The following is a 27,317-nucleotide window of genomic DNA, read 5'->3' as shown; positions in this document are numbered from 1 at the left end:
TTTTTGTTTTTTTTTTCTTTTTAAATTCAATTTTTTTCTAAGGTTCTTAGGAAATAGGCACTGTTTTGTTTATCTTGTAGATGTCCATCACAGAGCCTGTCACCGCATCAAGGCACAGGCCACCATTAATAACATAAAGGGATTTATGAGACTCTTTTGGCTCGGAGCTCGATTTAGAAGGTATTCACATTTACCTATACAAAATAAAAAAAATATATATATATTAATTTAAGTTAAAATAATAAAATATATATTAAAATTATAAGGTAAAAATATAATTTTAATTTGGCCTTCGTCCTCTTTTTAATTAATGAATTTTTGGTTCGGTTTATATGAATGATTAGTAGAGTTTAACAATTTTGCATTTTCTTATTGATGATTGGTTATAATATCAGCATAGCTCACGTAATTGGTCAAATTTAAAAATTCAAAATTATCTTATCGCTGATTGGTCGGAAGCGCGAGTGTGGCTAACGTAATTTGTCAAATTCAAATTTGAATTAGTAGCAACTCAAAACGAACGTATATCGTTTTAAAAGCCCCTAACTTTTGAATAATACGCAACCAAAAAATTTAATTTAAAAAAAAAATTAAACAACTATATAGAATTCCATTACATTGTATATAATTTATATTAGTATTTAATTATAATTTGAGAAAAATTGTCTAAAAATTCAATTAAATTTTCCTGTAGAAGGCTTTTTCGTGCCCTTTTGTTAAGCTTACTGTTAGTTAATGTTTAACACAATTTACCTGCTGCCGTAATGTTAAAAGTGAGGTTCCCTGTAATTCCAGGCATGATACCTCTATGGCATGTGTCATACAATGCTGATAATTTGGTAACAATTCCGTCGATTGTGTACACCTGAAAATACAATTAATTAATTCCACAGATAACAATGGACAGTTCTACATCCTAATTATCGTCAAATTGTAATTAATTCAATTACATTTTTCCGAATTTGCATTGTATGTAGGGATGAAAATGTGATACGTAAACTGTACATCTGTAGCTAGGGCCTACATTTAAGGACTCTTAATGATAGGGAAGGACTTATATAGGGTCATAATAAGTGCATATCCGGCTTGTTCCTGATGTAAAACGACTTACATCATAGTTATAACATCATATATGATAAAGTAAAGAACCACAAAATTAAATTTTGGCAATTTTTGGCTCTTTTTTTTTTGAAGCTACAAGCATCACTCTAGCAGAAGACATGGAAGTGCTAATGCTACAAGTTTTTAAATTTTAATTATATTTTCTTCATATAAAGATGAAATACGAATTATTTCCGAATTATCTCATGATCTAAATTACATAAATTAGGACCCAAGATAACTGAATATTAATATTTATCCTAGCTGCAAACATGTCTTTCAGAGGAAAAAGAATGATGTTGCTGCGTATGAAACGTAATTTTCGTGATGTAATTTTGTTGAAAAATATAATTAGCATCAATAGGAACCAAAAATATTTTAAATTGAATTAAAACTGCATCAAATTTCCTCATTTATTCCTCATAACAGTTACATTAATGCATCACAGAGTAGAAGATTACATTTAAAATTAAAAAAAAACTGAGGGCATCCTTTTAGAGAAAGAAGAGTGATGCTGCTGCGTGTGAAACATAATTTGTATGACACCAATTATATTTTTATGCGAAATTGCATAAACAGAAACCATCATTATGTAAAGTTCATTTAAAATTACATCAAATTTCCTCATTTATCCCTTTACGTCGATGCATCCTAGAAGATTACATATACAATTTTTAAAAAAATACATGGCATATATCACCGAATATTTTGATTAATAATTAAAGTTTTTTTCAATATTTTTTCACATCCAATACATGATTCCATTTCCACTTTTTTGACTTTTCATTTCAGCTAAGTGGAGCGGAACATAAAGGCTTTTGATGTCGAAGAAAACATTAAACGCATCACACCCAAAACATAGAAAGAACTATGGTCATTAGTAGAGTCGATTTAACTAGACAGAACGTAAACCCCCCTCTTAAATTCTTTCATATCTTTGAAAAAGTTTTGTCGACGATGGAATGTTCCATTTTCTTAATGTTATCACTTCACTCCATTTATTGATATTCCACCAAAAGAATGCTCTACTTCATCTTCACTATTGTTATTACTATTTTTTTTTCCTCTCCTCTTCCTCCTCTCGCTTTCTCTCCTCACTCTTACTTGTTATTAAAATTTTAAAATATATATCATATAATGACTTTAATAAAAATTCCTTTAAGCATATAACCTTACTTACAAAACAGTATTTAGTCTTGGAATTTTTAAGTCCAGCAATGAGATAAGTTTTCTCGTTCTCCTCCCACCATCCGTGGCACTGAAATGCTACAAAAAAATTACATTTAAAATAATGTTTACTCTTTATAATTGTTTATTATTATTATTTGAAAGTTTGTACTTTATGGGTGATAAATTTAAGAAAAATGACTAACTCATACGATCTTTAAATGAAGCGCATGTCGTTAAAAATTCTAAAGTATCTTTGCTTCTGCATCCCACCACGTGAGCTGTGCTACCTCTGCAATCTTCTGAACGTAAACTAACTTTTCCTGCATTTATCTTCAATCCATCAGTCTCTACTAACTGAGGGCACACGTCGTTATCGGCTAAGGGTGCTTTAAAAGAAAAACAGAAAGTAAAACAATTTTAGAAACTGAAAAATAAAACAGTTCTTTTTATACGTAACTCCTCCCCCTTCTACTCCACCTTCATTTCCTGCTTTTACTTCTACTCCTCGCCCTCTATTCTTTCCTATCAGTTTTTCCTATTCCTTCTTTCGTATTCTTATTTTACCCACTTATTCCCATTTCTGTTGTTTCATTCTTTCTCAAATTGTTTTTTATCAGCCTTCTCAAACTTATTTTTTACTGCTCCTCACCTCTATTTTTTTCTCCTCTGCTTCTCCTCTTTTCTCAAACTCCTCATTTTTATTTTGTTTTTACTTTTATCATTACTGTCATACCCTTTCTTATCTCCTCCTCATCCCACTCTTTTCTTTTCTTTATCTTTCCATTATTTCCCTCATCTCCTCCCTCATCATCCATCGCTTCTACGTTTTCTTATTTACCTTCATTCTATTTTTATTTTTTCATCTCTTCCTCATCCCATTCTCTTTCTTTTTTATCTTCCATTATATTCCTCATCTTCTCCTCATCCATCGCCCTCCTTTCTCACATATTTTCTTCATCCACCTCATCTTTTCTTATCTCCTCCTCATCCCACTCTTTTTTCTTCATTTCCTCTTCATCGCATCCCCTTTCTCTTCCTTTTTAAACTTTTTTCCCTCATCATTTCCTTCTTATCTTCATCGTCAACAGCATTCTAACTTTCTTACTTATTAATAGTCTCTAGAATATCAAATTAACCTAACAGAAACTTTCAAGATGAAGTTTTAAATAGTTTTTCATCATAATTTTATTTGTTTATTTCCTCTTTGGAAGTTTTATTTAAATTTTATTTTCTAATTCTAAAATTTAATTTTGTTTCGGAGAAAGTATATTTAATACTTTATTAATCATAGCTTGGGGGTGTTTACATCAATGTAACCTTTACTGGGAAAGAAATCCAGAATATATTTAAAATTTTACCTTTTTATCACTAAAACAGGTATTTTTAATTATTAAAAAGAAATTTTCTTATAGAAAAACAAAAATTCCCTTTTTTAAAATGATAATTAGGGAAGAGGGAAAAGGAAAAGATGATAAAATGCTGTTGAATAAAATGAGGAGGGAGAGAGAGAGAGAGAGATAGGGATGAGCTAAATCTAGAATTGAGGAGAAGATTAAGGATATAATGATAGGAAGATGAGACAAAGATGAAAAGATAACTAAGGAGAATAAGAATAGTAGAGGAAAGAAGGTATCATTATTATAGAAGAAGAAATAATAGAGAAGAGAAAGGATGAGTGAAGAAGATAACAGTGAGGAGATGAAACAGAAAAATATAGATGCAAATGAACAAAAGAGTAAGATAAATTTGGAAGATGAGAAAGAGAATTCAACAAAGAAAATGATAAAGAGGATGAGGATTTAATTATGTTCGTTGATATATTGAAGGTCTCGTCCTCATGAAATTCAATTCCATTTAAGTTTAGAAAAAATTCTTTTAGAGAATAACTTTTCACTAGTATATAGTCTATCGAAGACATTTTAAAGGATATATTCTACTTAAAGAAGATCTAGATATGGATAGATATGGAAATTATGGAAAAGTATAAATAAATCTCACATAAATAATAATTTTTTTCTATAAAGGACGATAATTCTTAAATCTAAAATCATTTATTTTGATCTGAAGCTCTAATTTAAAGAAAATTCCTCATCTGAAGAGAAAAATCCCTTTCTTCACTCAGAAAATGTAACTACTCTGAGAATATTTATTATTTTCAAAAAATACAAAATATCCCTTATTTAAAAAAAAATTCCTGATCAAAACGATTAAAATTCTTCAACTAAATAAAAAAAGTTTCTTACAAGAAAATAATTTTCCTGACGTAAGAAAAATTTCTCTAATTTCAAAGTAAAAAATTCTTTAATATAACATTTAAAAATTTTATAATTTACTTATGATTTGAATGTAGTTTTACTTATAAAGATGAGCATTATTTTTTCTTAATTTTTACGAAAAATTTACTGAAATTTTCTCAAAATTTCCCCAATAACTTTCCTGAAAATACATAAACAGCAATGTAAAGTTACTATAGGGCTCTTTAGGATAATTCAGATGTTTCGTATGTAGAAAAGATGTTGACACATAAAAAAAGCATGTTTAAAGAACGCTTGACAATACATTTTTTACTTTAAAAGAAAAATATGTACAGGAAAAAATGAAAAAAGTTCAATAAAGAATCAATATGATGACAAAATTCTTTAAGTGCATTCACGTATACAAGAACATATATATATATTTATTTATGATAACATTTGAACTGAAACAAGAATTTAATCCAGAAAATATTTATATTTTCTATTGAATTATATATTTTTCTACTTTTAAATAAAATTTACATCGAATTTTTCATTAGAATTACATAAAACTCTGACTATTTCTGACTATTTATATGCTCCAATATCTATTGATGATGATGCTGGAAAACGTAGATAAATGGTTGAAGATCTTAATTCCTCTACATCTAGACGATAAATTATTGTTAAAATCAATTAAATTCATTGTTAAATCTACAAAATTATCGTAAAATTTCTTGCTAGAGAAGGAAGAGAACGATTATTTTTTACATTGACGATCAAAATCATCGTGATACCTTAACTGTTATTTTGTGCAGAAGAGGACGAAAATATGGAAATTTCTTAAAGGTCTTTCAGCAAAAATGCATAAAAAAGAATAAAATAACGGTATTATTTACATTTAGTTGAGAAAAATAAAGAAAAAATAGAATGCAATCCGTTGAAATTCATGCAGGAATTATAGTAACGAGATGGGCATTGGAATAAGACAACCAAAAGCAGAAAACTTCAATGAGGGGATCAATAAGATTATGATTGAAAGCATTCAAACCGAGTGGAATAACAAAGCATCTTTCTCTTATTTTTCTCTTTCCCATTCCGGAAGAGATAAAAACAATAAAGAAATTTTAGCATTGCTGGAATGCATCCGAGGAGTATTCTTTAAATAAATAATTAAAATTAAATAAAATTCATCTTAAAAGCACGAAGACATGATAAAGTCAATGATAAAACGTACATTCACAAATAAATTATAATTAAATAACAAGATTTATGAGATCATCAATAAATCAGAGTATCGAGTTACTAATTTTTAACGCGATTTTAAATTAAAGATTTATCTTAAATAATTTTTCTATTGTGATTTTATGAAATTTTACAACTTTCTTTTCTTATAATTTCTAATTTTTCCCCTTTAAATCTGCAGCAAAAATAATAAATTTGTATCAAGAAATTGTGTTTCTTCAACTGTAAAAGATGAGAAAACGAAGGTAATAAATTTTATTTAAGAGGTTTTCTACTGAAGAAAATGTGTAAAAAATAAATTTGTTTTTTGAAATTTTAACTTCATTTTTAATAATTTAATAAAAAGTAAAAAGATTTTACGAGTGTTTTTAATGGTGTTCGAGTAATTAAACATTTAAAAATTGTAGTTTTAAGCATTGGATTTTTGTATAATGCATTCTTCTATAATTATAAGAGATGCGGATTAATGAAGAATTTTATAAAAATAAATAAAGAAATTAAAGTAAACTGCAACATCTTCAGCTTGGTTTTCTGCTTTTTATTGTCAGGAAGTTTTTTCCATTATTTAGTTTATCTTTATCATCAAAGGATGTCTTCACTGTTCGATGGCCTTCATTAACGATTGATGATTACCTTTACTTGTTTGCCTTTATTATGAAAGGATAATTTCCTTTATCTGTTTCCTTTACTGTTAAAGGATGATTCCTTTTTCTGATTCTTTTAACATTAAAAAATGACTTCCCTTAAAAGGTGAGGCCCGTGATTCGATTCCTTTAGTATTAAAGGATGAGAATTTTGATTTGATTCCTTTAGAATAAAAAGATGATGCCCTTGATTTGATTCTTCTTTTTACGTGTTTCTCTGATCTCTGAAGGGTGACTCTATCTGTTTATCTCTATCATCAAATTCTGATCCTCTTTACCTAAATAAATGACAATCATCATTCAATAAAGTAAAGAATAAAGAGTAAAAATCAGCAAAATTTTCATATTTTTCGACTGTAAACATTTCACGTCAACAGAACTCTCTCGTTTTTTTTCCTAACAAATAATAATAATAAAAGTAAACAAGATCCACGAAGTTACCCACATTTCTGTTGGATAAAGTTTAAGAAAAAAACGTTTTGATACAATTTATTCATTTAAAAATAAAAAGAAAAAGATAAATTTTAAAGTAGAATTTGAAAATTTTTCCATCCTTTTGAATGGTGAAAGTAAATTAACGTTATCTTTCCTAAGGAGAGATGATGATCCCCCGTTTCTAATTTTCTCTTTCTTTACAACAAGAGGAGAGAAAGATTCTTTAGAAGTGTATACCTTAATTATTCTCATAATAATCTTAACAACTTAGTGTAAAATACCTCTTATAAAATAATTTCAAAGAGAAAATTAAAGTAAAATTTAGATTAAAAAAAACTAACGTATCTCTAGGATAAACACTTACCAACTAGAGTTGTAAACTCTGCTTTACTTTTATAATAGTGCGATTGGCACGCATCTTGTAATCTTCTAGTTTTCTCTCCTTTAAAAGAACACTTAAAACTTTTAAAATTTAATTAAAATATTATATTTTTGCTAATTATATCATTTTAATTTAATTATTATTAAAGAAATCTTTCCTCTAACATCTCGAGTTTAATTGATAAGAAAAATGAGCTCTTATTAATTAAACTCGATCGCCTTGCACTCTAGAAAGAGAGCAACGAATTTTATATTTTTCTAAAGATTAAATTTAAAGTTTATTCCAGATTTTTATATAAACTTTTACCTGTTTCCAGTTCAACAATGTTTGCATCTCTTTGATAGAAAACCAGGCACATATATCCATTGGAACTGGAAGTAAATAATTTTATATGGATGTAATTTCCATAAATTTGTGTAGAATATATTGAAAAGTATAAATACAGCGTTAGGAATTGCTGCATAAAGTATATTTATGTATAGTACAGAACTCACAAATACTTTCTTCTTACCCAGATAAACTCATTCTATCAGCATCTATCTTCTCCGGAAGATGCTGTTTCTCTTATCCTAATTACACTATTACTCTCATCCTGGTCAGTTTACTACTTACCCTGATTACACTTGTTATTTTATTCTAATTATATAACTATATTTATCCTGATCAAAAATATAAATTTATCATAAATGATAGTACTATTTATCCACTAACCTCCTAGACTAACTTATGTACAAACCTCCATATGATACCTTAATCTTTCTAATTATATCTTGTAGTTAGCCTGCAGATAATGTTACATTTTACCTTTACCATCCTCTGCTCTTGCTTATCTTGCACTTCCTGTTGTCTAATTTAGAAGAGCAATCCCTATTCTTACTTAATCTTTCAGTTCTTGCTTACTCCCATTTTACAATTCCCACTCTTAATTAATCTTGTAGTCCCTACTCTTGCCTACTTTGCAATTTCTGCTCCTATATTCTTGTGCTTCCTATGAGATTAGTAGAATAGGAATTTAATCTTGATCTTGCCCATTCTTTCTACTCATAAATTCTTGCTTTCTGTTCTTACTTAGAGTAAAAAAGATTAATTGAAAGACTAGAAAGTGCAAGTTAAGTGCTCTTCCTACTCATGCAACTCCTATTTTCATCAAACTTACAAGAGCAGTCTTTTTGTACTTATTGTTACTTCTCTCTTTTGCTATTTCACTTTTTACTTACACCCATTTTACAATTTCTAATATTGATTAACCTTATCTTCATTCCTATTTTTGCTAATCTCCCTACCCTTAAGCTTCTACTTTCTACACTTTGTAATTCTACTCCTACATTCTTTTATTTTCTATACAAATAAAACAGAAGAAAGTAAAAGTAGGAATTTAATCATTCAACTCATAAGCTTTTACTTTCTCTTCTTAGTTAGAGAAGAGTAGGAAGAGCAAGATAAATTTTGTACTTCTTAACTCATTATGTATTTCCTACTCTCTCCTAATCCTCAACCTTTAATTCTTTATGCTATACGCTTAAAAAATCTCTTCAAAATTATAATTTCTTATAAAATTTATCCGATTTTTCATAATTTAACCTATAAAATCACATAAAATAATTCTTGATATACACAGTATGTCCATTCTCCAAACATAATTTCCGCTACAAACCGTTAAAAGAATTGGAAAAAATCAATTAAATAAGGATATTAATTTACATAAATTGCATCTGTTTTAGCTACAAATATCTGTGATTTCAATAGACACGCGAACGATTTCCATTTTTTTTTTTTTTTGTTTTTTTTCTGTTTCAGAAAAAAAATCTCCATCACTATCAATTATCAGAATTACACGCAATGGTGCATTGGGTGGAGCATTATTCAGAACATATGTCAAAGTCCACTCAACAGATATGTATATAAATATGTAGTGTACAGTGTATACACAGAATTGTAAACTATAGATTTTAACAAAAAAATCTCTCTTCTTAACATGCAGATTAGTTGTAGATATGTTAATCACCTTCCTGGAACATAATTCATTAATTCTTCTCGTGTTTTTAACCTTTTTTAAATATTTTAATGTTATAAAATTTTAAAATTTATAAATTTAAACGATTAAAATTCCGCTTTAATTACAGTTTTTAGTAGTTTATCAATATTTTACGAAGGTTTCTTATATTTGCAACAAATAAAAACATCAGAGCAATTCGTTTATTATCCCCACGTTTTCGGTATTTTTAAAAAAATTTTAGCTTTATAAAATTATAAAATTTGTAAATTGGTCACTACAAGTTTTATACTTATAAATAAATAAACACTGTTTCCCTATAATTCTTGACGTTTTTTGTTATAAAATCGCAGGTTTCTATATATTTTCGTGTATAAAATTTTTATAAATTCTATACTAACAATGAAAATCATGAAAACTTAATTCAATATAAAATTTGAAGATATTTTGGACATTTTTATACATTTTAATAATAAAATTTAATAGCAATAAATTGTTTTTTTTTATCGATTTTTATAAATTTATAAGGAAGATTCTCCAACTTTATACGTTCAGTTTATAGATTTTAGAGACTGCAATGATAACTCAGCTTGAACTTCGTGATAATTATCGTTGTTTATGGCGTTTCCCATTTGTTAATTAGTGAGAAATTCAAATTTTAAGCCTATTGTAGGCCAGAAACTGCACTTAAGTATTCATGTGTGATGATGTAGACGATTCTCTACACAAATTCTGAAGATAAACTCGTATAGAATTCCAAATCTATAAGTTTAAACAGGTCAGGGAATGGAAAATATATCGAAAATGATTGATAGTTTACTCTCAGATCGTACTTCAATTTTCCATCTAGGGATATTGTTGACAATAGAATTTTTCGTGTCCATCTGTTGACCATCACCTGGAAAAAATAGATGAATTTCACTTCTTCTCATTCCTTTCATTTCTATAAGTTCAACAGAAATTCCATTATTTGCTTTCAGAAATGATTTATAAACCTTCCTTCTATGTAGGACCATAAATACTTAATTATTATATTTAAAATATTTACCAAAAAAAGTATAGGAAAAAACCTCATCAACTGAAGTAGAAAACAGAATTTGTAGCAATCTTCTAGGAGCCAGCATGTTTTATAGAAGATTATAGAAGGCAGAATCCAGTTATATATTAAGAGCTGATGCGGATTTTATGAGTTTTATCCGCTCTTATCGCATGATAAACAGGAGCAGGAGGTTATCCTTTATTAAAATATGACATAGCATCAATCTGGAAGAGGGATAAGCTGGAACAGGATAAGAGGAAAATAGAAATCGCAGCATATGATGCTGCAGAGTATTATAATTAAGATTATTTTGAAACTGAGCTCGGAATTAATTAGTTCTTAACGTGATTTTTGGGGGTTTATGAGAGAAAATTATAGATTTAATTACTTAAAACGTAAAAATCAAGCGAACAGATTCTTGTAATCCTAATTTTCTGCAGGATTTTCGTGCTAGATTCATATAAAATCACTATAAAATGGTTAATTACTTTATGTTTTTAAGTAAATTATAAGATATTGTAATATTTATATTTTAAAATGCAAGAACTTCCTAAAATATCTGAAAAAATACTGTAAAAATCTCAAGGAATATGTCTTATAAAACCACAAAATTTATAACATTTACAGCATTGTACAACAAAGAAAAAACGATTTTTCGAGTAGAAAAATACAATAAATACTTCAAAAAAACATTTCTAACATTAAAACAACTAGAAGATACAAAAAATATATAATAAAATTATTTAAAAAAATTCATTTAAAAACCGAATTTTGACCTAAATATTGCAATTAGCAAGTAAATTAACGAGAAATTTAGAAAATTTAAACAGAAAAACTGCACTAATTAATGCAGAAAAACCAGGAAAAAAGAAGAAAATTTAACAAAATTAAAGCGAAAAACCTAAAAAAAAGATGTAGAATGATGCGACGAATCAAAGAAAATAAGAAAATTATAGAAGAGAGGAAGGAAAATTCGTGAAAAAAATCATTTTTCTATATTTTTAGAAACAAATAAAAGTATAAAGAAGGTGATAAAAGATGATTATGATATCAAAATATCCTCATCTTTGACATATGAAGTCTAGAATCGAATTTGACAGATGGCGAGTGAAAATGTATAATAAAAAAAGAAAACAAAGAATGAACACGATTGTCGCCTCGGAATGATGCTAAAAAAAGGTATTTTGGATGAGAAATGATGTTAATAAACAAGTAAAGATGTTGATTTTATTAAATTACAACATTTCCAGATGGTAAAATGCGATAATTACGTATAAAGATGCGAGAGGAGAGTCGATAACTCTCCATCCTCCATCATAGAGTAGCGTAACATACCTATATAAACCATCGATTTTTATCCAATTTCTTATCGATACAACATCATCTGTAAGCTAGAAACGTAGATATATATACTATATTTAAGTAGAAACATCGATATTTAAGGGAAAAAGAAAATTTACTATAGGTTAGAACGAATAAATTGAAAAACATGTAAATCGATTTTTGTAGTCATTAAATGGTAAAGAATGTAAAGCGCAGATTGCTTTAGAGTTAGAGGACAAAAAAATAAGATAAATCAATAAAAAAGAATGCAAAACAACAGTGAGTAATGACATTGATGCTAGATAAATGATAGGAAATAATTGGAGTTCAGAAAAAAATAATAACAAAAAATAATGTATATATGAAGGTAGACATCTGTAGTTGATAGCTGCCTGTATCAGGTGGATCAGGTGGATAAGGATGAAGAAATTTAATCCTTATGCATAAGTGGATGCGTTAGAAGAAATTTCGTTAAGTTAAATCCGTTCTGAAGATGCGGATGTTGTAGGAATTGTGATCTTCACGAATGTACAGTAACAGTACAAGTGAGCAAATTTGTAGTTTTTTATGAAAATACTGTGCTTCTCACTTGATTATACGATGAAAAACTGTATAAATATTGTATATATTCGAGTTTGTATTAGATTTTACAACAAATGTTTGAATACTTTTTGAATATTTGATTTATTTTTTTCAGGATAAATACGATTATTTTTGTGATAATCCCGCTTTTATATTGTCCATAATTACACAGTTAACGATATTATCTCTTGTATCGCTGTACGATTCTCTTTGAAGCAGAGTAAAATGTATTTTTAATGTATTTTTCTTTAATAGATTTGCATTTTATATGTATTTATCAGTGTAAAAGTACTTGTTTCTCTTTAGATTTACAGGAAATCTCCATAAGATTTTAAGGATAGTTTGAACCTTAACCTTTCTACATCAAAGAAAATTAAGTATAAAATTTAATTTTTCAAATTATCCTTTTTTCTTAGAATTTCCGCCATTTATCAACTCTTATCGTCATCTGTCTGCTCTTTTAATATAATGTTATTTATATTATTATATCATTATATAGAATATATTACTCCTAATTTCCTAAATCCTTTCTAAATCCTACAATAATATAATGCTTAAGCCCTGTTAAAGGATTTTCATCTTTATACAACCATTCACCAACCTATAATATTGATAATCAGCTTAAATTCTACCATCTCCATTCAGCATCATCCGCACGATCCTTCATCAGGATGCTAAAATGGATCAAAATCTTATCAAAAATTAACTATAACGAGCTCCATAGAGCAAAATGAAGTCTCTTACCTATCAATTCATAAAAAATAGCAAATTTTGAGTAAAATAGCCTCAAATTTCAACATCCAAATGTTCATCACTCACACAAAACGTCGATTTTACTCCATTAAAAATTCTGTTTAATCGTGCAACACGCTTGACAGAAAAATATCCTTTCCAGCACTCGCGAATCGAAGGAACTAAGGAAAAAAATACATATAGACACACACACCTTTAGAGGATCGTAAAAAGATATGAAGGCTGTAACATTACTAGGATCAAGTCTATGGACTGTAGGAGGAGGGGGATGAAGTCCACATCTCACCAACCGTAAAAAGAGATCCAGGAATGATAGATCGATATACCGCTCGCTTCCGATATTCCCTTCCTGACGTATCTAAGGTATTAGAAAGGGGACGATTCGAACGAAACAAAAGGAAAAAATCTTTTAAATTCGTGCGAAAGTCATTCGAACTGCATTGTAACTGTTATAACGTCAAAATACGTTATATTGAACAGTAGATTGTCAATTCTGTTAGTACCGTAACCAAATTTTGATTTAAAACATAAGCCACACGCCTTCTTCCCTCCCTTACAGCGCCATTTTTACTTAAACTTACTCATAAATGACGTCATCACATGATAAATTACATTAAAAATGAATATTTTTAAACGAAAATCTTGATTTTTTTAAGTTATTTGTATCGAATTTTATCCTTTTCTTATACTTATTTTATTATTTAATAGATTTTAAATTTTATTTTTATCCCCAGACGTAAGTTTGTATAAGTAGCTTCGTTTGATATTTAAAATTTATTTTTAAAGTTTTATGCTTAATGTTTTTAGATAATTTTTGGTTGTTTAGTTATATTTAATTAAATTCTATAATAAATTTTTGTTGAATTTTAAAAATTTTCCGATCTTTCTTAATTCATAATTTTCGTTTACTCATAAATGACGTCATTACATTTTTCATGCGTCAAAAATTGTATTTTTCAGGTAACTTTTCTCTCTTAATTTTAATTTTTACAGTATTTTAATGTTGAATTGTTCAAGTTTTTGAATTTTTTAAAATATATTTTAAACCGGAACTTAAATTTGTAAAAATTTTTATATGATAAGCTTAAAAAAATTTAAAAATAAACTTTTAAATTTATACAAGAATAAAATTAAGAGAAAAGTTTATTATATGAAATTTCTAAGCTTATTTTCATTAAAAATGAGAAAATTTTGCACTTTACCATGATTATTTTTTATATTTTTCATTTGGATATACTCATAAATGACGTTGCATATGATTTTCTTAAAAGTATTTAGAAAAAAATTATTATTTAAATTTTAACAAATAAAAGTAATTTATTTTATATAACATAAAAACATTCAATTTATAATTTTAATTAAATATTAAATTTAAAAACATAAAATAAATATATTTTTTCAGTTAAATTTTAAAAAAATTATAAGTAAAAAACAAAGAAAAAATTTTACTTTACGATAAATTTTATTGTTAAAATATAAAAATTTATTCCATTTTTATTATATTTTATTAGAAAAATTATTTAACAAACGTTACAATATTTATATTTATAAATTTACTTGGTGCGCGTTATACGCTGTTATTTCTTAAAAATAAAATAAAATAAATTAATTTTATGTAAAAACACTTAAATTTTATATGAATTTTTATTAAAAATTTTAAGAAATTTGATTAGAAGAAACAATTTTTTTTAATAGGGAAATAAAGCAGTTTTACACACAAAAGCTTAATGCAACACCATAGATCATTATATGAATTTATTTTTAAATAATAACTCTGATACTCCAAATGCATTCGAGATTCTGCTGAATTTGTTTTGCCAAAACTGCTCGGTTTTTAAATTTTTGCCTTGTTTAATAATTTCCTGATGTAAAAAGTTATGTTGTTATCACTTTTAAATTTCAGTCGGTAGTAGAATTTTATTATTCGTTTTAACAAAAAAGAAAAGGACCAAATACGATTAGTTTCGTGGCGTATAGCGTAATCGGTAACAGACCTTTTTAAATGAAGTAGTTTACGGAGGAAGTAGATGTGGAGGCATTCAAGTTTATATAGATAATGTAGACTGACTCAGATTGGACTTGGGTTTATCGTTAAGTACAGGTAACCCCCGTATAACACGGTAGTTACGTTCCAAAAAATTGCCGTGTTATGGGAATCCGTGTTACACGGGGGTTACCTGTAAATCGATTTGAAGTATGAATTTAATTGGTTGATTTTTCTTTGGAGAGAGATTTTTGTAGGGGCTAGAATTACCAAGTCATCTGCGAATTGAATATAATGAAAAACTTTATTGCTAACTTCAATGCCATCAGTAGATTTATGAATAAGTTGGTCTATTCCAAATAGGTAAATTTAAATAAGTAAGGCGAAAGATGATCTCCTTGGAGTACGCCACGTGAAAGGTCTAATGAAGGAGATATAGTTCTGTCCTGTTTAATTTTTGCATTATAATTGGAAAAGAGTTTTAATATTGTTGATGAAAAACAATCACCTGCATCACTGGCTTTCAAATTATTCACTAGTAGAAAAACGTAGACTGAGTCGAAGGCTTTTTGGATATCGATAAATGACGCATATACTTTTCTGTGTTTTTTTAGTTAGGTGTAGATGTATTATCAATAATAGTAGAAAAATAGCAGATTCTGTTTCCTTGTTTCTAATGTAAGCATTAGATTTAGCTTATAAATCCATTGCTTAAGTCCATTGTTGAAATTTGATTGCTAATATTGTTGTAAAACATTTTCATAGAGTTAATAATAGAGCTATGGGTCTATACTTGTTTGGAGAAAGATGGTCGCCGCTTTTCTATATCATGGTAAATATAACCTAGTTTCAAGAATTTGGATATAAGATTGCTTTATACATTGAGCTGAATAAATTTAATAGTTTAATTCTTGTTTGGTGTGGAAGCATTTTCAGGAATTTGGTTGGAATGTAATCACTACCTGGTTGGGTTGCTTTTAGTTTTGTTAATGGCGTCTTCTAATTCATTAATTGTGAAATTAGTCTAAGCATTCGTTATAAAAGTCAGTATTAGATATTGGTGGCCAAATTACTTGGATATTTGGAAACCACTGGTAAATCATAGTCTATTATAGAAGATTAACTTAGATTTGAGTTAAAGCAAAATCTTCGTATTGTGATCCAAAATAATTTACTGTCCTTACTATTCTTGATTAAAATAGATTCGAGATTGCGGAAGTAGTTCTTTTTTGGATTTAAGTAAGTTATTATAATTTTGTTTTGCCTTCATGTTATTAAGAAAATTTAGGTCATTTAAATCTTTTCTGAATATTTTTAGTTTGATTTGCTTTATCATTTTCATTTTATAACTGTCGAGGTCGTACCAAATTTTTCTGAATGCGTTTTGAACGTTTCTTTTGTCGTAATTGATTTGCATATAGTCGTTCATTATATTTATCATTAGTTTATAAATTTCACCACTATTATATTCTGTTATTTCCGGGATGTTAGTAAATTTGTTTCCGATTTCGACTGAATATCTTGTAATTTTATAATTTATCTTTTGACACTTATTGAGTGAATTATTTGGTTTCTTTAACGAAAACAGTAAAAATTTTGTTGTTGTGGGAAAATGGTCGGATGCGTCAAAGGTTGTTATAATAAATTTCAAACAACAGTCTAACAAAAGTTCTAAACATATTGTAAGATCAATAGTAGATTTTCCAGCGTGTTCCAAACAAGTCTATTCTGCAGGGTAGTCAGGCTTAATACGACCATTTACTATATATATTTTATAGTCAGTTATTATCTCTATTAAATTTGATCCCAGTCTGTTAACATGCTTATCTTAAGATTGACAGATATTTTGAATTAGGGAATTAGGTCCATCATACCAAGAATCCATTATTTCGGCGATTCGTGAGTTGAAATCTCCTAGTAGGAGAATATACGGAGTGATATGTTGCCATATTTCTATTGTTTTGAAAGTTTCATTTAATTTTGATAGGTTATCAGAAGGAATATAGGCGATCATCACTGTCATTAGTTTGTTGTTTATATTACCGAGTATGGGTTTATTCATTGTAATTAAAAGTAGGATGAAATTTTCGGATTTTTTGATTTGGAATATTTTGCAGAAGTCCTTTTTTTTATTAGGATACTTAAGCCACCACTTGGACGATCTAGACTCAATGGCTTGCGTTCTGATATTGATCCTATTATAAATTCATTGAAGAATTTTGGTTTATAAGATAGCTCGGAGGTTATCCACGTTTCGGTTATCTCGGTAATATCTGGTTTGAATTTTAAGTGAAGAGAGTTAAGTACTGGTATTTTGTGTTCCAGTTTATAACAGTAAATAACTGATTGTTTATGGTAACTTTTCTATGTTGAGGTTTACTTTGATTCGTTATATGTCATCTTGCCGTTACCGTTGACATGGAAAAAGGCAGGAAGGTTTCCATATAAACCAGCTTTCCTGCTAATACTATATGTTAAGCTGTCTCGACTTATCAATAAAGTGTCATTGCGTAGTTTTGTTTGATAATTTTGTTTTCTTGCTTCATAAAAGGGTGGAAGTAAATATTTTCGTCTAGTTCTTGATTCCTTTGTTAAGTCTGGTGAAATTTGCATATTCTTCCAATCTTCTAGTAGATTTTGTTGTTTCTTTTTTATAAAAACTGTGAAAATATAATCCCGAATTTGATTATTTCTGGGTGTTAATCTTATAATCGGGTTCGTTGACTTGGTTAGTTGATTTATTGCTACAACATCTTCCTGTGACACATTTTGTAGATTTAATAATGAAGTAATAAAATTATAAATTTCTAATCTGGAAATATTTTTCAAACTGGAATAGTTATACAATATTATGTTGTTATAATGGAGTTCATTAACTAAGACTTCCTTTTTGTATTGCATTAGTTCTTTTTCCGTTTTTACATTGTCAATTTGTTTTAAATTATTGATTTGTTTTTCCATTTTTTTGTATTGTTCTTTGGTTTCACGAATACTTTCATAAATAAAATCAAGATCTTTTTTATAAAAGTAATTTGGTTAAAAAGTTTATCATTGGAGGTGTTTATCAGACCAGAAATTCTATTCCATAAAACTGTTGTTAGGATGTCTAGTGAGTTGCCTGAGTTATTCAATGAGATAGGACCGAGCGCATTTAACTCATCTGAAGATTTTTGAAAGCTTTGTGATATTATATCCAAATAAGGATCCATAATTGCTGAGAAAACTTCTTGTGGGTCTTTATTCGTTTGTAAGTTATAGTCTGTTATAAGCTTAGAGTTTGTCGGAATTAGTTGGTCCTTTATACTTCCTAGTTTCGTTCGGTTCAATAATGATCTTCCACGCTTCACCGGTGAACGTTGCATTTTAGTCACTATTTAATATTCCTTCAGAGGATATTAAGTTGAATTTACTTCAAACCTTTTTAACAATATAATTTATCCAAAAATGGCCAATTCACAAGCTTCATACAAAATATCGAAGTGCGTAAGAGAAGTCACCAACAACCTCGGCGTTCAAGAAAGCCCCCAAAAATTGTTATTATAAAATTTATATAAAATTTTTTTAATTTATACTTTTATATATAATTAATTTTTAAAATATTTTCTAAAATTAATATTTACTTTTTAAAACTAGTAAAAATTCATCTTAGTATACTAAATATACACTAAGATTTATTTTTTTCTTCATAACATTAATAACAATACTTATATTAATTAAAAATAATTGTAATTTAATTAGAAATCAATTAAAATTTAATTCAAGTACCAATTTCTTATTGATTAATTAAATATAAAAATCATTATTGCTTTTGATCCTCATCCTCCTCATCTTCAATAGAAAGGATGCTACGCTCTAAGTTTTCATGTTATATATGTATAATTTTTTAAATTATTATATATTTATTTATGATAATTTAACGTATATTTTATTATGTTTTACGTTAAATTTAAATTTTGAAAAAATATATATTGTCCTTACACCCTTAAGACATTTTAACAGGAAGTTTTAAGTAGCTTATAGCTTAAAGATAGTGTAACTTAAACAAATATTTTTTTTGTACTTTTAAGTTTATTTTTAATAAAATGTATAAACTTTTTTCCTTTATAAAAATTTATATTTTGTTATTTTATTATTCTTAGATGCAGAAAAACAAAATGTGTGGATGGAAGCATAGGAACAACTCATGAATCTATAGTGTAAAGTTTCAAATTTCATTTAATTTGTTGTTTGTTGTATTTTTTCTTGAATTTTTAAGATAATTTTACTCTTAAAAAGCATTAATTCTCAATGGAAATCATAATACTGAATATAATTTAGTAGAAAAATCATTAAAATATTCGAAACTTTCTCTTTGAGAAATTCAAGAATAAATTTAGAATGATGCAAATAAGTTTTAAAGGAATTATATCAAGGATAATGTTATTACAGTTGAATAAATCTTAAATATTCGTGCAGAATATATTATTTTATACATTTGATATTACAAAGTCACTTATTTATCTTATTTATTAAATAATTCTATAAATTATTAATAAAATTTTAAAAATTTGGCAAAAATTAATATGATTTTCGTTTAAAATGTTGTGAAATTTATTAAGATGATCCATGAAATGCTTACTAGAATCGTGAGAAATGAATATATTTGACATCTTTTTGAAGGATATTATGAAGATTTTATGAAGAAATGTCTGAAAAATACCATAAAACATAAGAAATTTTCAAAACTGAATGAATTTTCATTAAGTAAATCAACCCAGAAAAACATATATACACATAAATATGTTGTGCGTCAACATCCTCAGAGCAGCATCTATGAGATTTACTTGACTTTCTAAAACTTTTATACAATTTAAGAATCTTTTCAGATAAATTGGAAATTTATTTACTAGAAAAAAAAGGAGTACACAAATCCGGACAGGAAATGTTATTTATAAATGATAACAAAGAGGAAAAAACAGGAAAAGATAATTCAGGAGGGAGAAAGAATAAATTGTTTACAAGATTCTATCAGATAAAAGGAATAAAGACGTCACAGTGCTTTATTACGTCAACGACAATGTCATATTTTATATGTCAAAACAGTTTCGAGAAAGGAGAGTTGCAATAAATTTAATCGAGTGTTGTTACATTTTTGCAATTATTGATCAAATCTTTTCATATCAACTAAAATGCCTTTTTTCCTTGTGGAAAATTTAATTTGACCCTTTTTCCCCTCCTCTTTCTTCATCTTTTCTTTCTCTTCATTTGCATATTTTTCTTTTTCAAGAAAGTTGTCAAAGTAATCGACTTTTAAAAAATTATTTATAAATAATTTATCTTTTTTTCCTTCTTACTCTTCTTCCTCCCTTCCATTTCTCATTAAAGAATCACGAGTTGAATTATAAGAATGAAGAAGTTGATGTTATTCTCAGTATTTTTACGACCATTGATTAATTTTTTAGTAAGAATATAGCAAAATAATCTTTGATTTTATATGAGAATCATCAGCAAGTATAACTCAACAACATGGTCATAATATTGGATGAAAGATGCTATTATAGTAATAATTTTTTTCATTTTAACCTCTTATTTAAAAAAATAAATCGAATATTATGCAAAATATCACTTAATACAGTAAATTATTTAATTATCTACCAAAAAATCCATTAATTTTAATATTTTAACTTAAACTTCATCCATTAAAACGCCTTCCAGATATATAAATTCTATAAGATATTAAATCTCTACATTAAAATAAATAACTATATTAATTTTATAAATTCAAAAGAAAAATTCTAACGTTTCTCGAATTTAAATTACATTAAAATAATTAAAAACTTCTAAATTCTAACCTGAATTTCCACTTTTTCAAATGGAAATTATATATATTTTTTTAAATTGCTAGAGATAAAAGCATGGAAGCATTTTTAACTTATAAATTAAACATATAAAGAGAGTAAAACTCATAAAAAGTATTTATTCTCAATAAATTCTTTAATTTAAAAAAATATAAATATGTAAACTAAATCAGTAGTATAATAATTTACTAAGATAACATTATACAGCTATAAAATAACGTCGAATCTTTCTACTAATTTACTACGCTATCGTTTAATCTTTAGGTTATTTATATAATACTTGATGGTCGAACATAATAAAAAGTAATTTTCTACGTTTATCGGATATAGTTTAATGATATAAATTTATCTAAAGATAAAAGGCTCTTATAAATAAATTTGCTCAGCCGTAAATAACCATTTTTTCTACTCTTTTATCATGTTAAGAGTTCGCTCTTTCGCTAACACCATTTTTAATAGACCGCATTTAAGTGGATTTCACGATTACCTGATGTATAAGAACCATTAAATGATCTTGGGCATCTTTAATTATACACTATCCATTGTAATAAGTTCCTTAACAATTTGAAATTTTATCTTTCGAAATTCATTAAGTATGACAATTATTTAAAATTTTTCACTTTCAGATTTTAAATGATACTTTAATGTTAAACTCGACCTTTTTTTCCTTGCAATTTTTCACGTTTTCGAGTGTCGTCTCCTGTAAATCCTCTTTCTCTGCATAGCTTATGAACTATGTAGTGAAGCATCACACCGTTTGTGATGAATATTTTTTCTTTTTTTATTTCAAGTTAATTATAGTTTTATATCTAAATTTTCTAAAATAAATAAATAAATATGCTATAGTTAGCGTAATTGTTTTATTTAAATTAAGTACTTTTTAACATTTTTTAAATTAACGAGCGTTTAATCTAATTTGCCCCTGTAGATCAGTTTTTTTCAGTACAGTACACGGTACTACGCACAGAAAGTCGCCATTTTATGGCTGATTTTCTATACATTTTTATAAATTTTACAATTTTGAATTCGAAACACATAAAAATAAATAATATTAAATTAATAAACATGAGAATTTTACAAGTTTATCTCAATACAAACAGCTTCCTTATTGTAAGAACACTCGCTTTTACTTCTGTATAATAATAATAATAATAATAATAATGTATATTAAAATAAACATTCGTATAATATAATGTAATATAATAAATATTTATTTTTCATTTTAAAAGGAGAAATTATTGGTTAGAAATTTATAAAAATATTTTTCTTTCCTTCTTACATCCATTCTAGTGAATTCGTGGTATGTCTATTTAATATAAAAAAATGGAGAAATTTCTATAAATGTCAGATAAACTCATAAATCTTAAAGTACGTCGTGGTATGACAGATAGAAAACGCTCTCAGCAAAGTGTAACGATGTACAAACGTTTCTTTTACAGTTTCTGATGTTTTTCTTCACATCAAATTTCTAGATATTTAATTTTTTCTACATGTTTGTCAACTCGACAAAAGTCACTTTCATACAAAAATATATTCTACGTTAAACTACACAAAATATTCTATAAATTACTAGCAAAAATAATAATATTTATTTAATTTAATGTAAGATTTATCAAAGCATAAAATTAATATCGTATAATTTATTCATTTTAATAAATTAATTATAAAAATTGCTACAAAATAATTCAGTTTTTTTTTTAATTTATCGAAGCTTATGTAAATTTTTTATATGTAGAAATGTAAATTTTACTCACCATCCTTGCATGCTGTATGCAATTATTGTTGTAGAATTATACGACGATGCTAACTCTTTCATACAAATGATTTTAGTGTCAGCTTTATCACCAATTGTTCTATCTTTGTGTGATCTAATTATAACAAAGGACGTGTTTTGATGACTGAAAATGTAAGTTGTTCTACCATCCAAAGAATGCCACTTGTTAGGTCCTGTTAACCAACTTGGAAATGTGCAATCTGCTGTAGGTGACTTACCTGTAAAAAATCGAATTTTCAGATGAAAATTAGATCAGATTTAAAAATTTTTTCGGTCAAAATCACATAAGTTAATTAAAATTTAATATAAAATCTATTAAAGCAGCATGAAAACATTGTAAGAGAGATGAAATTCCATTCAATTAAGTAAGAGTAAAAAATCAAATTTGCTATAAAATAACACTAAATGTTATTGAAAATTAGGATTTTTCGCGTGATTTTTAAAGGATATTTATTATAAATTAAGAAAAAGTCTTCCTTCACTCACATACTTTTGTTGAGGAGCATTATCCTTGATCCTTCGTAGGATAACACGAGACCATCACAGGATGCATCAGCTGATTGAGAAATTTGATAACCGTCTCTGTCTTGTATGTAATCATATACCTGATTTATAAAAAGGTAAAAAAATTTTTTTAATATCATTAACCTAAGAAAAGATTAATTTTTATTAAAATTTTCATACAAAAAAATTAAATTCTATATAAAAAAACTCGTTGATAGGTTACATTTTTCCTTTATTAATAATTTTCTAAATTAATAAAAAAAAGAAAATTAAATGATTAAAATGTGGTAATTTCAGAAGTAATTTTCCTTATTATAAGATTTTTATTTTGGAAATTATCTTAATTTTTTAAAAGTTTATCCCTTAAACAATTGGTTATCATGCGTTTATCTGATAGAATCATCTGATACGATGTTCTTAAATTAAAATAAAAATTAAATTATTCAAATATGTTGCATAAAATTTAGTGTTTTAAGTAGATTTTTTAATACTTTTTAGAATTTTAAACAGACTTTTATTAGTTTTAGACAGGAAATTATATTTTTTACAAGTTTTCATAGTAAAATAAGCATTCATTCTATATACAAATGACTCATGATTTAAAGTATTTTTCGCGAAAATCATTGAAAAATGCAAGAAAAAGTATATTAAATAAGATTTTAAATGGTTTTTCTAATTGTTTTTTTATTATTTTAAAGAGATTTTTATTATTTTTAAGCAGAAAATTATATTTTTTTACATATTTCCCTGGTGAACTTAAGTTCTTTACACATAGAAATGGCTCATAATTTAAAGGATAAGTGGGAAAATTCATGAAAATATATAAAAATTGTATTTTAATCTCAATTTTATTTACGAAGATTATCAAAATTAACACAATTAATTAATGCTAATTCAATGAATACATATTAAAAAATTAACAGGAAATCCATGATTTTTGGTTAATTTCATGGCATAAAATGATAAATATTGCATAAAAACCAAAGAAAATTAATAAATTATTAATCTTTTCTAATTCTTGCATACAATTAATGTAAATAAATATATATTCTGTATATTAAAATGGATGTTAGTATGACCGTTTGAATGGCGACGCGACGCGACTTAAGGCTCATTAATTAGGTTAAGAGAAATTTAACATCATAAATATAAGCGTTATATAAATATTAATAAATAATGGAAAGTTACTGCATATTTTCAAGAATAATTTGAAAAATTTTAGAAATAATTTTAAATACAAAATATCAGAGCGAACTATAAGTAACACGCGGCAATGCAAAGCGCCGGCGCCCACACCTGCGCCGCGACAAAATAATCAATGCAGATAAACAGACATAAAATATAAATAAATTATTAAGTTTCTTATTTGTTAATAAGAGTAATTTAAAATTTCAAAGTTCTCCATAATTTTTGCTTATAAAATTATAAAATTTTAGTTTTAAAGTATTTTTAAACTTATTTGTACGCCAATTCATCCAAATAATCCTCTATTAATTAGGGAAAAACATCTAAAAATCCGTAAAGATTAATTAAAAGTAAAATTTTACATATTTTATCTTTTAATAATATTAGAAAACTCTAAAAAGTCCCTAAAATATTAATAAATCCCTTTCCAAACTTTCAAAATATTTATCAGGGATTTATTAATATTTTTCATTTATTTTTCTATTCTAAATTTTAAAAAATAGTAAATTAAAACTGAACAGTATTAAATTCTTTTTATTTTTAATAGAAAATTTATTAGAAATTATTTTAAAATATCTTTAATAAGAATTTTTGTAGTGTTTTCATTACATATTTGCATGTTTCCTTTTAAAACTAGGAGAGTTTTTAAAATATATGTTCCTAATTTTATTAAAACTTTTAGTTAGGAAAATTACATTAAAATATTTCATTCTTTCGGGGAATTTCCCTGAATCCTTCATTTTGTAAATTTTTTCAATTTTTTATTTTATTAGAAAAATGTCTCTAAATATTTAATTTTAATAGAAAAAAAAGTTCACGAATTTTAATTTTATTACTTAAATATATCATTTTATTCAGAAATTTCTTTAAAAATGCTTTATTTTTCGGGAAATTTCCCTGAAATATTTTACGTATATTTCTTTAAACTTTTCACTTCATTACAGAATTTGCCTGTTGAATTTTATTAAAGAGAAATCCCTATTGATGTTTATTTATGAAAAAAGTTTCGTAAATGTTTTGTTTTAGTAGGAAAATTTTCTTTGAAATTTTTCTGTTAGGGATTTTTCTTTAATTCCTTCATTTGAATAAAACAAATTTAAATATAATCCTAAAAAATCATTAGTAATTTAATTTTTAAACATTTCAAATTATTTCAATGATATATACTTCATTAAAAAATTGCGTGTCAAATTGCATTTTTTATTAGGGTAAAAGCCCTTAAAATGTTTATTTATTAAAAAAAATTTCCTTTAACCCTTTTAAAAATATCCCTAACATTTTTTAATGTTAGGGATATTTTTAAACCCTCCATCTGAATAATAAAGTTTTTCTTATACAGAAATATTCAAAATTAATTCTTTTTATTGTAGAAATTTCAAGTTTTTCTCTTCTTTTTCTAATCTGTTCCTTCCAAAAGATTAATTTAAAATTAGTTTTTCTTTTTATTTTTTAAAATTATTTAAAATTTTATTTTAAAAAATTATTTTTACAATTACAAAGAATACGAATTCGATTTAATAAAAAATTTTCTCATTAATTTTTATCAATAATTCATAAATGTCGCTTGTATTTTGAAAAGGAAAAAATTGATTATTTTAGTTTAAAATTCTTTCGAATTTCACGATAATTTTAATATAATTTATAAGTTTTATTGGTTAAAAATACCTACAAAACATCGATAAGTATCCTCATCTCCATGAACGTTGACAATTCTCTGCTTTGTCATTTTCCCTACCAAATAATGTACTGAACCTTCCTTCCAGATTGCTAAACATTTTAGTTCCTCCACTAAAAAAAATTAAATATAATTAAAAATTTAAATATTAGAATCCTGAATTTATGACTAAAATAATTTTTAAGCTTTTATTATTTATTTAAATAAGTTTTAAAAAGTTAAAATTTCCAAACATTTTAATATTATTTTTCTATCTTAAAAACTACTTTAAGTTTCCATTTTCCCTTGTACTTTAGGGAATTAACATTCGAGAAAATTCCCTAAAATTTTTCTAAAATTAAATTCAAAACTATCAATAATAATATGAAAGAGTTTTTCCCTAATTATTAAAGAGATGCTTCGTTTTTTTCCCTAAATTTTCCCTTTCACCATTATTGAGGGAAAATTCTCTACAATAAAAGGGATTTTTCTGAAAGGCAATAACTTAATTATTTGAAAATTTTTATTAATATATGCATGGATTTTTTTAAAAATAGGAATTTTTGTAAATATATATCCATTAATTTTTTAACATAAAAAATATACGAACCAATGTTCTGATGAAGAATACTCTAAATTCTAAGTACTTTTCTTCCTTAAATCTTCAAATTTAGTTTAAATATAATCTATAATTCTATAAAAGTACGCTATTGAAATATATTCTGCTTAAATTACGATAACAAATTGTCAAAGAAGATCAGCAAGAACATCCCTTCCACGGGAATCACTGGAAAGGATTATTCCATCAACAATTATTCTTTCCTTTTTCTAATCTTTTTAAAGTAGCTTATTGCGATGGAATTGTTATTATCTACACCCAAGAAAAATAAAATAAAACATGGGAAGAAATTCTCACCACTGCTTTCAGTTCCAGGGACTTCAGCGCAAGCTTGAAACCTGAAGAGAAGATGAGAATCATCTGTACAAGCATCGACCGTAGAAAGTGGATATTTGCATTCTCCCTGACCTCTACTGTAAGTGAAAGTGAATGGCCCTCTAAAAGGGCATTCCACTGAAGGAGCCTCCACTGTAATACATGCAAATTTTATCATTTTCTCCATACAGCATCAATTGTTTAAGAACAGAAGGGATAGGAATCGATTACGTTACTTATATCTAAGAAATCTTTAATTGTAGCAAATGTATGATGTTAAAGCTTCTAAAAGAACAATGATGATTATAATTACAAGATTGCAAACATTCTAAAAACCTAAAAGGAAATCAATTATTATATTTATATTAGTAAAATTAAATATTATAATGTATTGGTAATCAGAGTCTTATAGTATCCATCATATATAATTAACTGTATAAATTTTTCATATGTATGCAATAAATGCACAGATGTATAAATACTTTAAAAATCTATACTTATAGCAATCGTGCACAGTTTGCATAACTTAAAAAGCTGCCTTTGT

At 26.3% G+C, this 27,317-nt stretch overlaps 1 protein-coding gene across 2 annotated transcripts; it reads right to left on the bottom strand.

Annotated features, from left to right (window-relative positions):
• Nucleotides 1-63: 63 nt before the first annotated feature.
• On the bottom strand, nt 64-27,317 carry LOC111629773. Of its 2 annotated transcripts, none has more exons than XM_023373686.1 (10): nt 26,756-27,317; nt 25,855-25,973; nt 22,987-23,101; nt 22,477-22,714; nt 7,518-7,582; nt 7,194-7,271; nt 2,475-2,657; nt 2,282-2,367; nt 754-865; nt 64-194 (listed from the first exon to the last, which is right to left on the bottom strand). In XM_023373686.1, exons 1-10 carry the CDS (start codon nt 26,958-26,960, stop codon nt 100-102), a joined length of 1,296 nt encoding a protein of 431 aa, XP_023229454.1. In that variant the 5' UTR covers nt 26,961-27,317; the 3' UTR covers nt 64-99. The 2 variants fall into 2 exon arrangements, with proteins under 2 accessions (XP_023229454.1, XP_023229455.1); XM_023373687.1 differs by having other exon boundaries at nt 2,481-2,657.

This window comes from Centruroides sculpturatus, unplaced genomic scaffold, assembly GCF_000671375.1.
Source record: "Centruroides sculpturatus isolate CEXI.00-Female unplaced genomic scaffold, Cexi_2.0 scaffold569, whole genome shotgun sequence".
Taxonomy (NCBI): Eukaryota; Metazoa; Arthropoda; class Arachnida; order Scorpiones; family Buthidae; genus Centruroides; species Centruroides sculpturatus.
This window is presented reverse-complemented; position numbering and strand designations above follow the sequence as displayed.

Coding starts and splice junctions, on each gene's coding strand:
- LOC111629773 (XM_023373686.1), bottom strand. CDS start 26,960: ATGGAGAAAATGATAAAATTTGCATGTATTACAGTGGAGGCTCCTTCA. Junction 7,272..7,517: donor CATTGTTGAACTGGAAACAG/GTAAAAGTTTAT, acceptor GTTCTTTTAAAG/GAGAGAAAACTAGAAGATTA. Junction 195..753: donor TTTTAACATTACGGCAGCAG/GTAAATTGTGTT, acceptor TATTTTGTATAG/GTAAATGTGAATACCTTCTA.